We start from the raw sequence: 21,056 nt of genomic DNA on the forward strand, positions 1-21,056 counted from the left end.
GGGGGGGGACGACTGGGGGGGTCGGGGACAGTGGCGGGGGAGGGGGACCATTGGAGGGCATGTGGGTTGGAGGACACAAAGGAGTGGGGCGGGGGGCACTGGCGGAGAGGGGGATACCTGGGAAAGGGGTGCGGGGGAGGGGGTGTCTCATACAGGGTTTATCCTCTTGTGTCTCAGCAGCAGGACAAGGCTGCCTTAATTAGCGAAACCAGACGGCGCTTTGAGACTGAATATCTGCAAGGTTGGTACCACGGTGGTGGGGATGTCCATCCGTTTTAGGGTTTCCTGTGCTGTCCATCCCCAGCTGCAATGCTGGGGGAATGTTAGGACAAGTGTTTCTTCGCACAGATTGCACATCACACGGTTTGCTCAACCCTTAGTTATTTTGTAATTCTTGTGTCATTTTGCCATTCTCTTTTCCCCATGCACCCAAGTGAATTGATGTCTTGCCCTTTTTCAGGTGAGTTGACATGCAGAGCCCTTCATTTCTAGATCATGGGGTCTAACACGTATCCATGCTGTACACACTTGGTAGTTTCTGTGAAATGAGTTGCTCCTGTTTGTTCCATTTTCTACTACTCAGGTGACTGCATCATAAATCATCACTGTAATTAGTTCGCTTCTAGTTGGCAGTGTTAGAGAGGAGGCCAAGGATAAAATGGACATAGTGCTGATTCACTTTGATTCCTATTATTATTATTATTATTATTATTTATATTACACTAGGACCTAAAAGCCCTAGTCATGAACCAAGACCCCATTGTCCTATGCACTGTATAAAAAGACAGTCCCTGCCCCAAAGAGCTTGCACTGTTAGTATAAGACCAGAGACAATAGATGACCTAAAAGAGGTCTCTTTGTCTGTGTTGATTTCCCCATGTCTACGCTGGGAAAATACATAGGGTGACAGCACCTTAATTAACACAACGTCAAACAACTTCATTTAGTATTTAGCATTGTGGTATTAGAAAACTTTTTAGTTGTTTTCTAACACAGCCAGTGTAAACGTACTCTAACACAGTGCTTCTCAACCGATTTACCATTGTGGGCTTCGTATGCAGCTCTCTATGTGTTACGTGGGCCGGCACATTCACACCATATATATGCTACCTGTATGTCCCTGAGGATGCCACATGGATCTCAGCTGTGTGCTGATTGGGCCACAAGCAGCCTGTGGGTTGAGAACCACTGCTTTAACATGATCTCAAACGTGATTTGGGGCATTCAGTGTAGATAATATCTCTCCCCTTTCTTCTTAGGAATTGTAATGTAAATCATGAATATAAGAACCCAGCAGCATAAGAACTATGATACTGTGTCAGACCAGTGGTCTGTTTAGTCCAGTATCCTGTCTCCAACAATGGCTAGAACCAGAGCTACAGGGGGTGTGTACAGAATAGGGCAGTTGAAATGATCCACCTGTTTTCCCCTTCCCACTCCCCCCTGGCTTCTGGTAGAGGTTTAGGTTGTCCCGAGCTTGGGGTTGCATTCCCAGCCATCATAGCTAGTAGCCACTGGTGAATCTATCCTCCATGAACTTATTTAGTTTTTTTTTTTTTTAACCTAGTTATACTTTTGACCATCACAACATTCCATAGCACTGAGTTCTAGAAGTTAATTTTGCAAAAAAGTACTTCCTCTTGTTTGTATTAAACCTGATGCCTGTTAACAAAAACCAGCTGCCACCCAGTGAAATTTTGTGGGAAAGAGTAAATAATATTTCTCTGTTCACTTTTTCTACACCATTCCTGATTTTGTAGACATTTTATCATATCCTTTTTAGTTGTGTTTTCTCTAAGGTGAACAGTGCTAATCTTTTTAGTCTTGCCTTTTATGGAATCTGTTCCATACCCTTCATCTTTGTTGCCCTTCTTGGAACCTGTTCCGGTTACGTTCTATACTTCCTGAGATAGGGCAGCCAGAAGTATTCAAGGTGTCGGTACACCATGGATTTATATAGGGGCATTATGCTATTTTCAGTGTTCTTTACTATCCCTTCACTAATAGTTTCTAACATTCTGTTGGCCTTTTTGACTGCTGTTGCACATTGAGCTGAAGTTTTCAGAGAACTACCTACAAGTGATTCCAGTATCTCTTCCGTGTATATGTGGAATTAATTGTGTTAGTTGTACACCCTGGACTCTTAATATAGGCCTCAAACCTGCAAATGCACACGTGCTTTAACTTTACACCCATGAGTAGTCCTATTGAAGTTAAATGTGAATAAGTGTTTGTGGGGTTTGGGCTATAATAAGAATTCTTGTGACTTGATAGTGAGCGCTTATTGTGATTTCTGTGCTGTTCTGTTTTAAAAAAACAAAACAAAAACCTTGAATGCTGCATAATTGGACTCAAATTTAAATTTGGGGCACATTAATCTTGATTTTTTTTTTTGTTACAGTAGAACAGACAGGGACAGCTATGGTTAAGTTTGTATAATGGCCAGCATTCAAACTCCCTATTTTCAGTAATTATGAAAGATTGTAACTTTCATCTTTTGGGGCTGCAATATTTTAGGCTTTGCCTGAAGGTGAATTTTTCTTTACTAGTTTGGGAAGGTGGGAGAGAGGGTGCTGTCACTGAGCTCAGTGAGTTTTGCGTTCAGGGGGACTGGAGGGTGGATATACTTTTCCCACTATAAAAAGGAAATAAATTGCCACTTTTTTAACAGCCCAAGCAGCTACAGTTCTTGTAATGAAAAATTGAACTTTGTCATGAAAATATTCCTGATTAAAGAGCAGAACTTCTGAATTTCTAATGTTATCTTTTCAGCCAACAGCTCTCATTAATAGATTATATTTTATTTGGTAAAACCTCTGTATATGTACCTTCAGTATATTTTTCTCCGCACAACTGTTTTAACTAGGCACCTGTGCATAGTCAACCTTCCTTAGCTACAAGTTTTGTGAATTTGTTTAAAAAACAAAACCAAACACAAAGTTTTTGTCCCACTCATCTCGTATTCAGAAATGTCTTTGCCTTTCTCTGGTCAAAGAGAAATTATATTACTGCTTGAGTGCTGATAGAATTATTAAAATATATACCGTGGAGCAGAGAACTTACTGTACCATATGAAATCTCTACATAAGTAAAGATGACCTTGACAATTCCATAACAGAACTGTGAGACATTGGGGTTCATTTTTGGATTATAAAGCCTCTTGAATATGGTCCTTTTCAGACCGGAAACAATTCCTTCCCCCATATTAGTATCAGGGAAGGAGGATTACTCTTTATCAGTGTGATTTTTATCATGAGACCATAGCCATGTAATGATGGTCTTGGGTGGTTATCTAATGCTGCTTGGTTCTTATACAATCTCTGTTGAGAAGTAGTATCTTCTTGGAATAGTGAGCAGCCTCCCTGATCATAGCTAGATAAGTCTGTGGAATTTCCATTGGCTATTAGCCACAAAAGCTGTGTTGGGCTGACTAAAACCCTTAAAGAAGAAGCTTATACCATTGCTACTGGAATACAAACAGTTGTTAAAACTTCTTGGAATTGCTATAGAAATATCTTTTCCATAAATGCTTTTTCTGATCATGTTCCAGAGATTTTTTTTTCTTTAGTTCTATTTTTTTCATGAAAGTAGGATTATGATTTCTTCAGTTAACTTGCCTTGAGGTTGTAGTTCTTTGTTTGTGGCATCATGATCCTTCATACAGTAATCAATTGCAATGCGAAAAAATGAGAATTTTGGCTTCAGTGGGGAACAATCAGCAGAACCAGACAAGCTGTTAAGAACATAGTACATGTTATACTTAATTTTCCTCTTCTCCTTATCTGAGAAAATGTGAGGAACTCTGAGTCAGATACACCTTTGAACACCTGAAACAAAAATGGACTGCTCTGTTGTAAAGGAAGAAAACACTGCTTGATATCCAGTTCTGTTAACCTGTCTTAAATTTGGGCCCCAGCACTGAAGGAGATAGCTTGAGAGATGTGGGCTGCTGCTGTGTTCAGAGAGTCCACTAAACTTGCTTGTAGTATTATATTTGAGTATGAGAGAACTGCTGCTTCCACTGTTTTGCCTCTTTATTTAATTACGCAAGGAAGTCAGTGTCTGTGATTATACTGGGGAGAGTTTTTTGCCCCATAACAGAAAGGTACCATACCATAATGCAGAATTCATGATCTCTGGGTTGCCTCAGCAGAGAAAGCATACTAAAACTGAGGTGTCAGTGTCACGATCACGTTTACTAATGTTGTAATGTGATGTTATATTGTTGTAGTGTTGTTTTTTTGTTGATATGAAAAGTTGGAGAGCCTTTGAAATATTCGTTTAGTGAAAACTCTTAAGCCTATTGGCTGCCATTCAAGCTTTTTTCACATTCCATAAAAAAAAGAGTAAATTAAAAATATATATTCCTTGTCTGCTTACCTTTAAAGAAATTTGAATATGAAATGTAACCTGTTTTAACTGGTACATCTAACTACAAAGACTAAGGCCAGGTCTATACTACCACTTACTTTGGTATAACTTACATGGCTCTCGGGTGTGAAAAAGGCCACCCCCCTGAGTGACACAAGTGACATCGACCTAAATGCCGATGTGGGCAGTGCTATGTTGGTGGTATAGTTCCCACCGACACAGCTACTGCTTCTTGTGGAGGTGGATTCATTATGCTGATGGGAGAGCGCTCGCCCATTGGCATAGAGTGTTGTCACCAGACGTGCTACCATGCACAGCTGCATCGGTGAAGCCACGCCCATGTAATACTTCTAGTGTAGACTAGCCCTTCATTGCATAGTTTTTGAACCATCTTAAATCTAAAGAATAATCAGAGAGAGTATACTGCTGTGTTGATAATTTGCAGTGTAGGACTTAGGAATCAAATTCACCATTTGAGAAGTTTTTATAAGGCTGGTTCATCTATGTGGTTAAAGTAACCAGCTGTTTAATAACCAGCTATAGTTTGAGAAACAATACAAAACTTAAGGCATCATATAAATATAGGATAATTTCACAGTCTAATTTCCCAAAAACTTACATGAGGGTACTTGCATGAGAGTGCCTCTTTGTCCATGTCCCTTGAAGCAATTTGGAAGGAAGATTAGGCAAACCTGAGGTATCTGATCTGGAAAACATATGTTTTCATGTTCACTATGATCTGAGTTTTTCTTAGTTTCTGAGTTTCTGAGTTTTTCATTGATATATTTTTAAAAATGTATTTTCTGTCTTCATTGTTTGAGTTAAAGGAAACAGCCTGTGCCTATGAACAAAAATCATATTTTCTAGTATCAAAATGCTCTGTATCTGAATATTGGAAATATGCTTTTAAAAGTTCATTTTGCTCAGCTTGAAGGATTAGTGGCTGCTAGCTGAGCAGTACTGATATGCAAGATTTTGGCAGTGCAGGCTGGTCCATGCGGGGGGGGGGGGGGATCTTTTTTGGAAAGAGCCGTTAACATAAGTGGTTGGGGTGGTGAGACAGAAACAATGAAAACAAGATTATTTGCCGGTAGTGACTGGTAATAGCAGCATCTGTCAATCAGTCTTACTTTTTCCTTCTTTTTCTTTGCTAATACTTTTCACTGCTTAGGAAATTTCCACAACTGGGCTTATGGCCTTGTGTTGCTACTGTTGCAGTGTTCCTTTCCTCAATGTAAGTAGTGTGATCCTGAAAGAATACTACTAATTGTTTTAATAGTAGCTTAATCATTCCCCATGCAAAGTCTCTAGTAATAAATAAGGGAAGGGAATTGAAGAAAACATATTAAATATATGTAATAATATTTGAATTATCAATTCATGTTTTTCCTTAGGCATCAGTGCATTTTCAAATACAATTTTGTAAACAGTTTCTTAGATTTTTCCCGTATGTAGTTCTCTTGGTACACAGAACTCATTTCAAATGTAAGTTTTGTTCCTGTCCTCATTTAAGGCAAGGACAAATCTGTAGTTGTCTTTAATATGAGTAGGATCAGACCCTCCATGTTTTGAATTCTGTGTGCTGAGAGAACCATGATTTACATATATGGGAAGGGCTCACAGAGGCTTGTGCTGTGACTAGTTTTTTAAAAAAACAGCACAACACTTCTTAAAGGTAAATGTGTTGCTTGCCTGTTCATGTCTGTTTAGGTTCTGAAAAACATGTTTTTCCAGGCTCTGGCTCTGACTCCAGACTCTGACAGCTGAGAAATGATATATTTACATTTGTATCAGTGCAGATAATGAAAGAATAAGACCTTGTCTACACTGCGAAGTTTTGTCATCAAAAGCTGCATTTTGCTGACAAAATAGGGGAGGTGTATACGCTACAAAGCTGGTTTTGGTGGCAAAACTGCTGTTTTGCTGACAAAACAAAACAGTCTCAATGAGCGGCATAGCTGCTGTTCATTTTTTTCGACATAACTGGCTTCCACCAGTATCCCACAATGCCTGCCTGACCACTCTGCTCACTGTTTTGATCTCTGCTGCCCTACAGGCATCTGCTCCTCCCCTTTCAAAGCTACAGGAAGTATCCAATAGCTGAGTGTGCTGCTCCATTTGGGAACAAAGAGCAAATCATTAAACAGAAATGCTCCTGTTCTGCCCTGCACTAGGAACACTGACTGGGAGTGGGGGGATGGGGAGGGACTGCTGTGCTGCTTTGATGTTCCTCAACAGGGAGAGCTCACAGAGCTGCTCAGGATGCTACTCCCTGCAGCTGAGGAGGCTGTGGGAGAACTCTGGGGGTTTCACAGAACCACAGCCAGGCAGGCACCCAAAGCACCCTGCAGCCAGTTGCACAGTGGCATAGCTACTGCCATGCACTGCTCTGTGTCAATGCAAGAACTGTTAGTGTGGATGCACTCTGCCGACACAAGGAGCTAGTGTGGCTATGCAACAGTGGTTTTGATTAAAGCGGCATAACTTTTGCCAGCAAAACTTTGTAGTGTAGACAAGGCCTAAGAAAGATATACTATTCTAGTCAGTTCTATGACTTTATCTGCTAGATTAAAAAAACCTTCTATCTTCTGTTGTCTTCTCCCATTGCAGATACTTACAGCCTGTGATCAAATCACCACTTAACCTTTCCTCTGATAACCTAAATAGATTGAGCTTCTCAAGTCTCTCACTGTATGGTCTGTTTTCCAGGCCTTAAACCATTTTTGTGCTGCTTCTTCTCTAAACTCTCTACAATTTTTCAACATCCTTCTTAAAGTATGGACACTGGAACTAGACACAATATTCCAGTAGCAGATTCATTGGTACTGTAGTTAAAGGTAATACAGCCTCCTTTTCTTACTCAATATTTACTTGTTTATACATCTAAGGGTTGCATTAGCTCTTTTTGCTACAGCTTCCTACTGGCAGCTCACGTTCATCTGGTTGTCAACCATGATTTCTAAGTTCTCTTTAGAGTCCCCTATCTCATAAGTACGGTTTATATTCTTTATTACAAGTTGTATGACCTTGGCTCACCTGTTAGACCTAAAGGAAGAAAAAACCATCGTACAGAGGCACAGAATATGGCCAAACGTTGCTTCTGGTGCTTTGGGTAAAATAGCACATTTTGTAGCAAATGCAGTTAGAAAAGATATGCTCTAATTCCCCCAAAGTGTGTGAACAAAAGTAGATCTATTCCCATACAAGGCAGAACTTAAAGCAAGAAAGCCAGTGAAACCTAGAAGAAACCCTGGAGGATTCAAAATCCATTCTTCATTCATTGGATCTGTATCCGTTATTTAACAAAAAACAGAAACCCTCATTGTATCAAAGTCAAGGTCAATCTTTTCAACCTGCAGACGACTACAGAAAGGGCTCTTGGAAATTATTCAACGACTATTCTTTCAGGAACAGGAAATCAGGTTTCAGAAATAAAAACCTGCAACTGTAATATCGTGTCCTGAGTCTTCAGCAAAGCCACACTTGTCAGGCTAGGTTTCAAAATCTCAGCTCAAACCTTTTGGACTTAATCCCTTTTGGGAACTGTTTGTCTCTCCCAATGGCGTGGACTATAATTATTTTGAAAAAGTGGATTTGGAGGTTACAGAAAGCAGTAATTCCATCTAGATCCATTCCATGTAGCTGCTGTGCCTCTTAGGATTTATCGGGGGAAAAGGTATTTTACTCTTCTTGTCAAATCTCCAAAAGAATGAAGGGGATAGTGAGAACTTTGGCCCACTCTAGGTCTGTGAAGATTGAACAAAGTCATTTGAAAGTTGGAGTTAAGAATTGTAACATCAGATCTCATTTCTTAAGTCCTCGGAATTGGTTCTGGCTCTGTACCTCAAGGATGTATAAGTTCTGTTGTCTTGTCAATGACCTTGTTTCAAAGATGGCATGTACGGATCTTGTATGCCTACCTTTTGATATAATTGCTTTCAAGGTTTATCCGGAAAACCAGAAAGACGGAAGCAAAGGTGCAGCTGTTAGCCCCAGTTTGGGGCTGTCAGTATTTATAAACATCCTCAGTCTAACGCTGGAGCTTTCAGTGCCTCTTCCATACAAAAGGGAAGTATTTTACACCTATGCAAAAAGTCCCCACAGTTAGCTTTCTGAATTTCATAACCTTAACAGAGAAAGAGAGAAGTTTTAATGTTTCTTAGAAGTAGTTACTGGTAATTGTACTCCATCTGCTAGGCCGGCAAAATCTGGAGATTTTCTCTGGGCAGACCGCAAGCTGATTGACCTAGCATCTGCTACCTTTCCCAATGTATTAGACTGTCTCCTAACTCCCAAAAAGAGTTTTCATGATGCTGAGAACTAGCATCTCCCACTAAAAGTCAATCAGAGTTCCTGGATGAAATATGTGTCTAAGAGCTAAACGTCAGGCACCCATAATTTGAAACTTTACCAGAGTTTTTAACTAATGTAGTGTCTTAACTTCAATCTAAATCAGACTCAGTTTGCCACTTTCTTCCCTAATGTGTTGGGAGTCTCTAAAGTGCATAATTAAAAGCTAAGTGCTCTCTGCATATTTAATCTGAAAAAACAGTAGTCCTCTAGACTGCAACTTCTGGGGAAGACCAAAGCTTGGATTCTTATCTGCTTGGACTGTCTTGGTAAATTAATATTTTACATGAAAACACATTTTGCTTTGGAGATCATCATAGTTCCTGAGCACCTTAGGGTGCATTCGTATAGAGCCAGAACAATCTTCACAACTTGCCTCAGAAATGTCCCTGTAGTGGATATTTTCAGGGCTGATATTTGGAATACTATCCATGCATTAATATGGTATATAATAGATTTAGACTTTTGTTTGGTGGAGTGGTGTTTAGTCTTCATTTAATCTGATCTTCTTCAGACCCATCATCTTTGTAAAGGTCACTGCAGCAAAAATCTCTGAACTGCAGTTACGGGTAAGTAACCGGTCTCCCTTTTCACTTTTTCGAAGTCATCATCTCTGATAGTAATGACTAATTAATTAAGTGAACATTTAATTTATTGATTAAGGTTTTATAGGCTGTTGCTGGCACTGGGAATATGAAGAGTTTAGAGGTTCTGCTGGAGAAAGACTTTCTCCTGCAGAATCTCCTGGCAAACTGGATGAAACTATAATAAAGAATATTGTCAGACATATAGATGTTGAGGAAGCGTCAACATGGTTTTAGTAAAGGGAAATCATGCCTCACCAATCTACCAGAATTCTTTGAGGGAGTCAACAAGCATGTGGACTAAGGGGATCCAATGGGTATAGCGTATTTAGATTTTCAGAAAACCTTTGACAAGGTCCCTCACCAAAGGCTCTTACACAAAGTAAGCTGCCATGGGATAAGAGGGAAGGTGCTGTCATGGATTGGCAACTGGTTAACAGATAGGAAACAACAGGTAGGTATAAATGGTCAGTTTTCAGAATGGAGAGAGGTAAATAGTGGTGTGTCGTTCCCCCCCCTTCTTCCTCCCTCCCCCCCCCCCCCCCGGGTCTGTTCTAGGACCAGTCCTATTCAACATATTCATAAATGATCTGGAAAAAGGGGTAAACAGTGAGGTGACAAAACTTGCAAATGATACAAAATTACTAAAGATAGTTAAGACCCTGGCAGACTGTGAAGAGCTACAAAAAGATCTCTCAGAACTGGGTGACTGGGCAACAAAATGGCAGGTGAAATTTAATGTTGATAAATGCAAAGTAATGCACATTGGAAAGCATAATCCCAACTATACATATAAAATGATGTGGTCTAAATTTGCTGTTACCACTCAAGATCGAGATCTTGGAGTCATTGTGGATAGTTCTCTGAAAACATCCACTCAGCGTGCAGTGGCAGTCAAAAAAGCGAACAGAATGCTGGGAATAATTCAGAAAGGGATATATAATAGGACAGAAAATATCATGTTGCCTCTATATAAATCCATGGTACGCCCACATCTTGATTACTGTGTGCCGATATGGTCACCCCATCTCAAAATATATATATATTGGAATTGGAAAAGGTTCATAAAAGGGTAACAAAAATAAGGGGTATGGAATGGCTTCCATATGAGGAGATATTAATAAGACTGGGAGTTTTCAGCTTGGAAAAGAGATGGCTAAGGGGAGATATGATTGAGGTCTATAAAATAATGACTGTTGTAGAGAAAGTAGATAAGGAACTGTTGCTTACTTCTTCTCATAACACAAGAACTAGGGGGTCACCAAATAAAATGAATGGGCAGCAGGTTTAAAACAAATAAAAGGAAGTATTTCTTCACACAACACACAGTTTAACCTGTGGAACTCCTTGCCAGAGGATGTTGTGAAGGCCAAGACCATAACAGGGTTCAAAAAAGAACTAGATAAATTCATGGAGGATAGGTCCATCAATGGTTATTAGCCAGGATGGGGAGAAATAGCGTCCCTAACCTCTGTATGCCATCACTTGATGACTACCTCTTCAGTTCAGTCCTTCTGGGCCACATGCAGTGGCCACTGTCGGAAGACAGGATACTGGGCTAGTTGGACCTTGTCAGGATTCAATTTAAATTGTTGGTCAGTAAATCTTGTTTTCATCTGACACAGATACCCATCGTTAGCTGTTGGCCAGCACAGCCTCCGATGCACCTAGCGCCTTCAGGGATCCCAATCTCTGCAGGCCCAAGATGTGGGGAAAGTCCTGGTCCTGGTGAGGCAGAGCAGAGACCTGGGCTAGGACTGTGAGGAGAAGGAAGAAGAGGAGCCCATGGCCAGGATCTTGAGGAGGAAGATGGGCCCCTGGCTGTGGGGGAGGTGATCCTGTTGCTAAATGGCTCCTGCTTGGGGATGTCCCCCATCTCTGGCTGGTGAGTGAGTGAGTAGGTATTGATAGTGGGGCTGCAGGGGGCTCCCTGCACAGCCCCAGGGCCAAAGACAGCAGTGTGGTCTTCCCCCAGCCAGGGGCTGGTGATCCTGGCGTTGTCCCACCAGGATCGCAGTCTTCTCCCATCTTACTTTGTGCCTGCAGGAATACTGTGGGGAACCCCCGTAGTACCCAGTGTCCCAGTCCTGCTCGCTCACTCACTCATGGTTGGGAATGTGGGAGTCATTTTGCAACAGGGTGGCCTCCTCTGCAGCTGTGGTTTGCCCTCCTTTTAGTCCTGGGGTGGTGGGGGTGAGGTGTCTCTGCTCTGCTCTGCCAAGATCTCCGCTTTCTGTGCATCTTGCACCTGCAGGGACTGGATGTCATTAAAGAATTATTTTCTGACCCCTCCCCCGCCTTGATTTCCTGCAACTCTGAAAATTCAAGTAGATAAAAATAAAGTAAACAAAGCCGCATATTTTCAAAACTATTTGAAAATTAAAATAAATAAAAAGTTTATATGATCCATCAAAATACCAAAAACAAATACTGAATTCTTCCAAGCCGTAATATAACTAGGGTACATAGCTTGTCTAGCAAGAATATTTTACAAGTGTGTAATTTATGGTAATTCTCGATGGTTAAACTGTAGAAAATTTTAGTTAAAAGGAGTACCTTCACATTAACAGTAGTGTACTTGATCTTAAATAAAAAGTAAATGTCACAAGACTGAGAATCTCTCCTTATCACTTCAGCAAAAATTTAGAGGAACTTAGTGCATGTGTGAGTTGTACAAATAACCATGCTAAAAAACCATGTTAACCCTTCTCTTTTTTTCTATTTTTTGTCCATTCCACAACATTAGTTATGCATTAGCAGAGTGGACATAGATTAATGGCTACTTGAGACATTCAGCAAATATTAATCAATTTATTTGTTTCATAATTTTGCAGATAACTTCAGGGTTCAACAAATCATCTTTTGTTGTGTACTTGTTACCTCCATTTCATCCCTCACTCTAGTATTCCTAATTTTTATTGATTAGATACCTTTCTAATAGGCTTAGGGCCAAATTCTATTTTAGGGTATGTACACAAAGTAATCACTGAGTTAAATGGAAATATGTGCAAATAGAACCTTTATGCCACACTACATCATTACTGGTGGAACTGCCTACTGTTAAGGTTGCACAGCACTTCCTATTATAAAAATAATATATGATTGTATAATTAAAGGCTCTATCATAATGGATACAGACAATGGAGCCAAATTAAGGTTGCACAGGCAGCCTTAATTCTGGCATTTCCTAACTTTTGAGTGCTTGATTTTGCAATCTTAATAAAGTTCTTTTGACGTAGTGTTTCTGATTTTTGTGTGTGTGTAATAGATATATTTTATATGCATTTATATATACTCATCAATATCTACTTATAAAGATATCAGCCAGCACAATGGTAAAATATCATAATTTTGAACTCTCAATTTAGCAAAAATTAAACATGGTGTGTTCGGTCTTCAAATCCATATGTGGAGTCTATGTAGTAACAGAAACCATCCTGGATCATCTAATAAGTTCTACTATTTTCCAATATATGTTTTCTCTTTTTTTTACCTTCAGTGATCTCAATGGTAGGCTGTTTCAGTTGCTTGCTGCGGAAATAGCGAGCAGTTTTTCCCTCTTCCAATAATTGAGGTTTAACAAAAGTATTTGAGAAAGGAAAAACTTGTTTTTAGGTATAATCATATATAGCAGTAGTTTCAGAGAGCAAAACCACATAAGAAATCAATATAAAATCTATAAGCAGCAAAGAGAAATTAAAAAGTTTTTCAGTACACAGTAAAGAGGGATGCTCAGAAATCTTTCAAAACCTGCAGAAATATATTTTCTCTATTTTTGTCACATGCCCTTATTCTAAGCACTGTATCACTGTGCGCTTGCATGTGTGTATATATATGTATTATTATGGGGTGTGTGTGTGTGTGTGTGTATGTGTGTGTATATATATATATATATATATATATATATATATATATATATGTACGTGGGTGGTATATATATGTATTATTATGGAGAGTCTGAGACTAACCAGGGTGCGTGCATGCTCATATATATAATAAAAATAATTAGACACAGTCACTACATCCAAACAACTAGCAATCTATAAAGACAAAAAAATTTGAAGGGTATGGGAAAGTATCCAGATAATGTGCTTTAACCTTATTGTCAGCCACTGTTGTAATTTTTTTAACTTTTTGTTGTGAGGTGCAATTCAATGTTACAAAGTACATTTTCTTTACTACTTTCATTTTATACCATTTTTATGGAAGTCAGCATTGATCTAAAAACTGAACCTTCTCATCCGAAGAAGTCAATAACAATACCCCCATGTCATTTTCAAAGGTAGTTATCTAAAGTTAAGCAACAAAACCCATAATTAGGCACCTAAATCAATAACCTGATTTTCATAGGTATGGAACCCTCCAGTTCCCATTTGACCTTAAAATAATTCCAATAAAATGTCTACCAGTTTGTGGTTTCTCGTGTAGGAAGGCTTGTGCTGTTTTTTGTAATCTAAACCAAAAATTAGATATAATGGGAAAATAATATCAATGTATAACCAATAGGCACTGTGAAATGTGTTTTGAGATGTAACACTTAATTTTGTTTAATATGATGGCATAGAGCACAGCTGGGAATGGTAGCCCAGGCCAATGGGGGCTGTGGCAAACGGCGGCCAGCACATCCCTCAGCCCACGCCGCTTCCCGCAGCCCCCATTGGTATGGAACTGTGAACTGTGGCCAGTGGGAGCTGCAAACACCCGAACCTGTGGACGCTGCAGGTAAACAAACTCCTGGCCTGCCAGCGAATTTCCCTGGTGGGCTGCGTGCCAAAGGTTGCCGATTCCTGTTCTAGATTAAGGGTGCGGAGGCAGTGCATGGTAGTGTGGCTTGACCTGGCTAATGCCTTTGGGTCCATACCCCACCACCACATCTTTGCCATGCTCCAGGAGTTTGGGATGCCAGAGAACTTTGTGTGATCCGAGAGGTGTACGAGGGATGCAGCACCACCATTTGCTCGGTCGAAGGGGAGACCGCTGAGATCCGGAGCAGAGTTAAGCAGGGCTGTCCCCTCAGCCCCATCATCTTTAACCTCACCATGGAGCCGTTGCCACGAGGGATCTCCAATGGCACAGATGGCTTCAACCTCCACAGTGAGAGGGTGAGCGTCCTGGCTTACGCGGATGACCTGGTTCTGACCGCGGATGACCCAGAGAACCTCCAACGTATGCTAGATGTCGCCAGTCGAGCTGCCGATAGGATGGGGCTCTGCTTCAATGCAAAGAAGTGCGCAATTCTCCACAATGACGGCAGCAAAAGGGGCTCGGTGCAGATGACAGGGTTCCAGATCCAGGGTGAGCCTGTCATCCCCCTGGCAGAAGGGCAGGCGTACCAGCACGCTGGTGGATTTCCGTGTCCGGCAGACACCCGAGGACATCATCCAGGAGATCTTGCAGGATGCCGCCAAGATCGACGCCTCCCTGCTAGCACCGTGGCAGAAGATAAACGCCCTGAACACCTTCCTGATCCCCTGCATCTCATTCGTCCTAAGGGGATCCGCCATGGTGAAGGTACCCCTCAATAAGGCAGACAAGATCGTCTGGCAGCTGGTGAAGAACTGGCTGTTCCTTCCCCAGAGAGCCAGCAATGAGCTGGTCTACATCGCCCACAGGCATGGCGGTGCCAATGTCCCCAGCATGGGTGACCTGTGTGACCTCGTGGTGATCACCCACGCCTTATGCCTGCTGACATGTCCCAATACCATGGTAAGGAACATCGCAGCAAACGCCCTTCATGACACAACAAAGAAGCGGATTGGCAGAGCTCCCTCCAACCAAGACACCGCCACCTTCCTGAGCAGTTCCCTGGATGGCGAATTTGGACGGGACGGGCTCAACATCGCTTCACTGTGGTCCCGCACTCGCAATGCCATGTGTTGCCTGGAAAAGTGCATCGGCTGCTGCTGGGAGTGGTGCGAGGAGCGCTAGGAGCTGGGAGTCCTGGTGCCGCAGATCAGGTCCGACGACAACACCATTATCACCCCGAGCACCAGGGGTATGCTGGAGGGGACCCTGAAGGCAGCCATCCACTCACTGTACATGGAAACCCTGAAGCATAAACCGGACCAGGGTAAAGCCTTCGAATTGACCAGCAAGTGGGACGCCAGCAACCACTTCCTCGCCGGGGGCGGCTTCACCCGTTTCACCAACTGGCGGTTCGTCCACCGTGCCCGGCTCAACTGCGTCCCACTTGACGGAGCCATCCGCCACGGGAACCGAGACAAGCGTTGCAGGAAGTGTGGCTACTCCAATGAGACCCTGCTCCACGTCCTGTGCAGCTGCAAGCCCCACTCCAGAGCCTGGCAGCTGCACCACAACAACGCCATCCAGAACCGCCTGGTGAAAGCCATCGCACCGCACCTGGGGGAGGTCGCCGCGAACTGCGCCATCCCCGGTACTGACAGCCAGTTGCGACCTGACGTGGTAGTCACCAATGAGGCCCAGAAAAAGATCATTTTCGTCGACGTCATGGTCTCCTTTGAGAACAGGACCCTGGCCTTCTGCAAAGCCTGAGCTCGTAAGCTGGAAAAATACGTTCCCCTGGCTGACACCCTGAGAGTGAAGGGCTACGAGGTGCAGATGGATGCCCTGATCGTCGGAGCCTTGGGCGCTTAGGACCCCTGCAACGTGCGTGTGCTGCAGACCTGTGGGATCGGTCGACGCTACGCATGGCTCATGCGGTGACTCATGCTCTCGGACACCATCCAATGCTCCAGGGACATCTACATCAAACACATCATCAGCCACCGACAGTACCAGGAGGTGTGAGCTGGTACGACATCGTGCATCAACTATGGGAAAGGGACTGAGAGACATTTTCCATTGGACCATATGAACTGGAACCATAAACTCACTGAACATTAAATCCCACCAAATGAGGGTAAATCCATCCTCATCGTCGTATCCACTCATTATACTCCACACCTGAACATAGCCATTATATGAACAACATACCCCCATATCTCAGTGTCTGGAGGTAAAAGTTTAATGGGTCAAAGTACAATCGGGGAGATTGCAGATTATATATTCCTTACGCCACCCGTTCCTAAACCGAATTTTGTACCCCTTAATAATCTGTACCTTATTCCCTGATAACCAGAAATTTCTATGCTTAAACTCTGTACTGTTTTTTTACTTCAACAACATCTTAATAAAATTATTAATTCTGTTAGAAACCTGTCTGTCTGTCTGTGTATTTGAGGAAAAAGATAGGAAGAAAATTGTTTGTCATGCAGATACTAAAATTGACAAAAATTATTGTATTTTTCTTTAAATAAAAATCATACATAATGCATATCTTTCCAACCCCAAGAAATATTGTCAGTTTCTTAATAAATTCCACTTTTTAATGTAATTGATAAACATTTTCAATAGCTTATATTATTCCATGCTTGCTTAAATGTGTTGAAATCTTTGAGATCTTTTCTATTCCCAAAGAACTGCTACCCTGAAACTTGCCTAGTTTCAATTTTGTAATATTTCTTACATTTACAACAGTAAAAATTTCCATTTTTTAAATTAGATAAATCAGATAAATATGATTCCAGAGATGTGGAAAGATTGCGGCAAGATGATAATTGGGTTGAAAATTATTTAATTTGGCGTCATGATGTTGTGGATGATACATTGAAGATGATTGATGAAAGCTTTCAGTGGAGGAAAGAATACATCGTCAATGGTAAGATGTCATTTACTACTAATTAATACGTTGGTGATGTATATCAGTTTCTTACTGAACTATTCCTAAGGCCCTATATACAGTTTCATTAAGTACCAATGCAAATGGCTATATAAATTCTTCTTTGTCAAGTTGCCATATCAATCACTGGTTGTGTTTTATAATTTGGTATGGCTCTGGCTGGGTTGTGAGCAGTGGAGCTATTCAGTAGCCTAGTGGGCCAAAGATCATTTGGAATTTGAAGGGGTTGGGGAGTTTGCTGGACTTCAGTTCTTTATGCATTCCTCTGGTGCAAACCTCTATGGGAATAAAAGTTCCCCTCCTCCGGTCTGAAAATTATTCAGGAGGAGGTGGTCCATACCTGGGAAAACACCTATCCTGCAGGGGTCATAAGCTAACAATTCATTATCTCCTCTACTACTGAGAGGAAAGCAGAATCTTTCCAGATTAATAAAACTAATTAAACCTGTGAAATGTGATCATTGCAGTTATTACTGTAGTGTCCAGAGGCTCCGATCAAAACAGGGTCCCATTTAGGGTGATCATATGTCCCAATTTTATAGGGACAGTCCCGATTTTTGGGGCTCTTTCTTATATAGGCACCTATTACCCCCCACCCCTTGTCCTGATTTTTCACACTTGCTGTCTTGTCTCCCTAGTCCCATTGTGTTTCATGCTGCATAAACACACACACAGACAGCGCCTGCCCCAAATAGCATACAGTCTAAATTAAGAAAAGTTGCAACAAGTGGGTGTAACAGAGCGGGAATGGAGGAGGGAGGCCAATGCTAACAAAATATTTGTAGGTCTTTTTTCCTCTAGCCATCTAAATCTACTTTGTTTTCCCCTCTCTTCCCACATAGATGCTAACCTTTTTCTATCTTAGTTTAAAACAAAAAAGGAAAAAAATATTAGTTTACAAATAGGTTTATCCCTCTATTTTACAATTCATTTATCTCACACATAAACATATTCAAAATCATCAAGTTTCTTACTCTGTTTTAAGATTAAATGGTATTTTGTAGTGACTTTTTTAAACATCAAAAATAAGGATGCCTGATATCAGTTTGCTAAAATAATCCTTCTGTTTGCTTTACAGATTTGTCTGAATCTGCCCTTCCAAAATGGTTGTTTGAAAATGGTGCTCTTTACCTGCATGGATATGATAAAGAGGGCTACAAGTTATGTAAGTTACATGCACTCTTATATTTTCAGTTATCTATTAGTCTTTTAAAATATATATATATATATATAATTATACATGTTCATATTGGAGACTGCTAAAATGCTGGAAGCAATTACTTATCAGGAATTACCTTTGTGGAAATACATGAGGAGATCAAGTGAATTTTCAATGAATATCTGATAAATAGATCATGGGCTAATGGTTACATTGCATTTTTCATCATGTATTATTAAGACCTTTAGCCATACTCGCAAGTCTTTTACTAGAGAGGAAAAATTTTTAGTATTCATATTTTGTAGCTTGAAATTCAGCTTTCTCACTGTAGCGTTCATGATCCCATTGTTAAGGTTACGTTCAGTTTTCCTTCATAAACTGGGACAGGAGGTAAAGTTTTGTAATGCAGTTTTAAAATGTTCCATTAAAATGCAATGGTTTTATCTCTTTTGCTGCGAATATATAGCCATCATGAGTCTACAGGACAGTGTATTGTCATTGCAATCATTTGGTACCGCTGTAACACACCATGCTTACACATATTTGAACTGGTCACAAGTTTTCACATCACTGTTCGAATTGAACTTGTTCTGAGAAAAGCCTTGTTCCTCCATTGCTGTGTACTGCCCCTATGCAGTAACAGTATAGGCAACAAGCACTGGCATTGCAGATGCAATGGTGTAATTAGTTTTCCCTGTTAATCCTCCAGTTCTCCTGACCATCTTTCCAGGTTACCTTTGACAGACAGTTCTCTAGGCTCTGTCATATGCAGATCCTTTGGTTACCAGCTGCATGCAGGCCCAAGAATGCTCAAAATAGTGTAGTATCCACTCAGGGCTCAGATTTGCCCACCTCCTCTTGCCTCCCCCTCACCAATCTCATTGAAGGTAGCAGCACTTGAAGAGGTATGAAACGCACCTCCTCAACTTGTTTTAAAATAATAAAATAGGGAGTGAGGCAGGCGGGGATGGGAAAATAATTGTTCATGCTTAATAATATTAGCACTTCAATGATCCCAGTTCACCTTTGTAATCTGACTTTTTTCAATGGGTATGTATGAGGTCCCTTTTTTTGCTCCTATTATTGTATGTTTGGGAACAGTTTTCTGTTTATTTAGGTTAGGAGGATGCCTGCATCTTTGCAGTGGAAAAAGACAGACTTCATTTAAATGAAAATAGAATTTTCAAAATGTAGAATATAGCAGAAAAATGCAGTGAGACCTGATTGAAAATAGCAGATGAGCCTCTGTTGTCTCCTCTCTCCCATGTGTGTTGGGAACCTTTTGTAGTGTCAGTTTATTTCAGAAGCGTGTGTATCTTTGTAAATGTAATTCTAAAAATCTACTTCATCTTTCTGTTCCTGCCAGAGTTATCTAATGACAACAGACAGTGAGAGAGTTCAATATTGTCATATGGAAGTGGGCTTTTTATTACTCTTTGCCTCCCACAGCACTCCCCATTCCCTCCCCAAAAAAAAGATGTCCAATGAGCACACTCAGAAAGTGTTTTGTAATTACTTAAGCTTTATTTTTCCCCAAATCAAATATAGACACTAGTTCTTAGTAAGTGGTCTGAGGTGGATTGATTTAAATCAAGGGAGTTTAAATCAGCAACTTAAATCGCCAAGTGGAAAGCCTCAATTTAAATCCTCCATTTTAATCAACTTTTCCATTTGTACTTCAGTTCTTTTCTAAAGAAAGATGCTTCTTATTGGTTTATTATAACATATTGATTCACAACTAAATAAAGCCATTACACTGGATTTGGTGCACCTTTTTGCTACCTAGAGGGTACCCTATAACTATGTACATATATAGCAATAAATACAAGCACTAAATAGCAATTAATATTAGCGATGTATAGTTTAATTTTTCAGATTCTTATTGTATATTATTTCCATATGTTAGAGGAGTTGGTGGATTTTGTAAGAGGTCACTTAACACTTACCACTAATATGGTTCTGGTATTCTGATAACTTGTTGAAATTTTTTTATATACATATATGTTTTCTTTGTAGTCTGGTTCAGGGTGAAGTTTCATACGAAAGAGCCTAAACTGCAGTTTGAAAAAAAGAAGTTTGTAGCCTTTTGGTTAGAGCATTATGCCAGAAGAGAGCATGGGAAGCCTTTAACAGTGGTGTTTGATATGGCTGAAACTGGAGTCAGTCACATAGTAAGCATTTTAATTATGGTTTCTGTTTAGACTGTGTATAGCTTAATCAAGGCACTCAGTTCCTGTGCAGCACATTATACCCAAATTATACAGCAAAGGTCCTAGAATCTTGATCTCATAACTGCCCCCTTCTCCCAAACAGTCATGGCAGGTGGCTTTTACGCAGCCAGGCTTTTTGTTCTGTATTTTCTCTTCCCCTTTTGAACTGAGGCAAAGGTTACTTCATTTAATGGGAGGAGAGAGGGTTACCACAGTCACATTTAACAGCAACTGTCTACCCTACTATATCCTGACCCAATATCTGCCACTGCATCCAAAAATGCCAAATTAGTATGTTAGGTTGTTAGTATTTTTGTTTCCTGCAATGGAATGGCACCCACTTACAGCAGTTGTGAATTTGACCCATACAGCCTGCCTCTAGTTCAGGGATTGGCAACCTTTGCATGTGGCCCATCAGAGAAATCTGCTGGTGGGACAGGATGGTTTGTTTACCTGCAGTATCCGCAGGTTCAGCCAATCCCAGCTCCCACTGGCGGCGGTTTGCCGTTCCAGGCCAATGGGGGCTGCGGGAAGTAGCAGCCAGCACATCCCTCAGCCCGCGCCTTGGCCCACTTAATGTTGAGCCTCTATTTGTAATGTAGGAATACAAATGTGACAAAGTGTAGATGCTGGGTGTTTTGTAATTTGTTTATGGCCATGATCTAAAGCTTTAAGTCAAAATG

General features: G+C 40.9%; 1 protein-coding gene across 4 annotated transcripts in view; it reads left to right on the plus strand.

The window, feature by feature from the left end:
- MOSPD2 (motile sperm domain containing 2) overlaps positions 1 to 21,056 on the plus strand; it is a 62,454-nt gene that overhangs the window by 221 nt on the left and 41,177 nt on the right. Inside the window, exons 1-5 of one of the 4 annotated variants that reach the window (XM_073355651.1) lie at positions 199 to 241; positions 435 to 460; positions 16,828 to 16,983; positions 18,083 to 18,169; positions 20,180 to 20,334. In XM_073355651.1, coding sequence (XP_073211752.1) covers positions 442 to 460; positions 16,828 to 16,983; positions 18,083 to 18,169; positions 20,180 to 20,334 — 417 coding nt within the window. In that variant the 5' untranslated portion in view covers positions 199 to 241; positions 435 to 441. Of the gene's footprint in view, positions 1 to 177; positions 242 to 434; positions 461 to 16,827; positions 16,984 to 18,082; positions 18,170 to 20,179; positions 20,335 to 21,056 lie in introns of those variants that run through there. The other 3 variants (XM_073355640.1, XM_073355649.1, XM_073355660.1) reach the window with 3 other exon arrangements.

Source organism: Lepidochelys kempii, chromosome 1 (assembly GCF_965140265.1).
Source record: "Lepidochelys kempii isolate rLepKem1 chromosome 1, rLepKem1.hap2, whole genome shotgun sequence".
Taxonomy (NCBI): Eukaryota; Metazoa; Chordata; order Testudines; family Cheloniidae; genus Lepidochelys; species Lepidochelys kempii.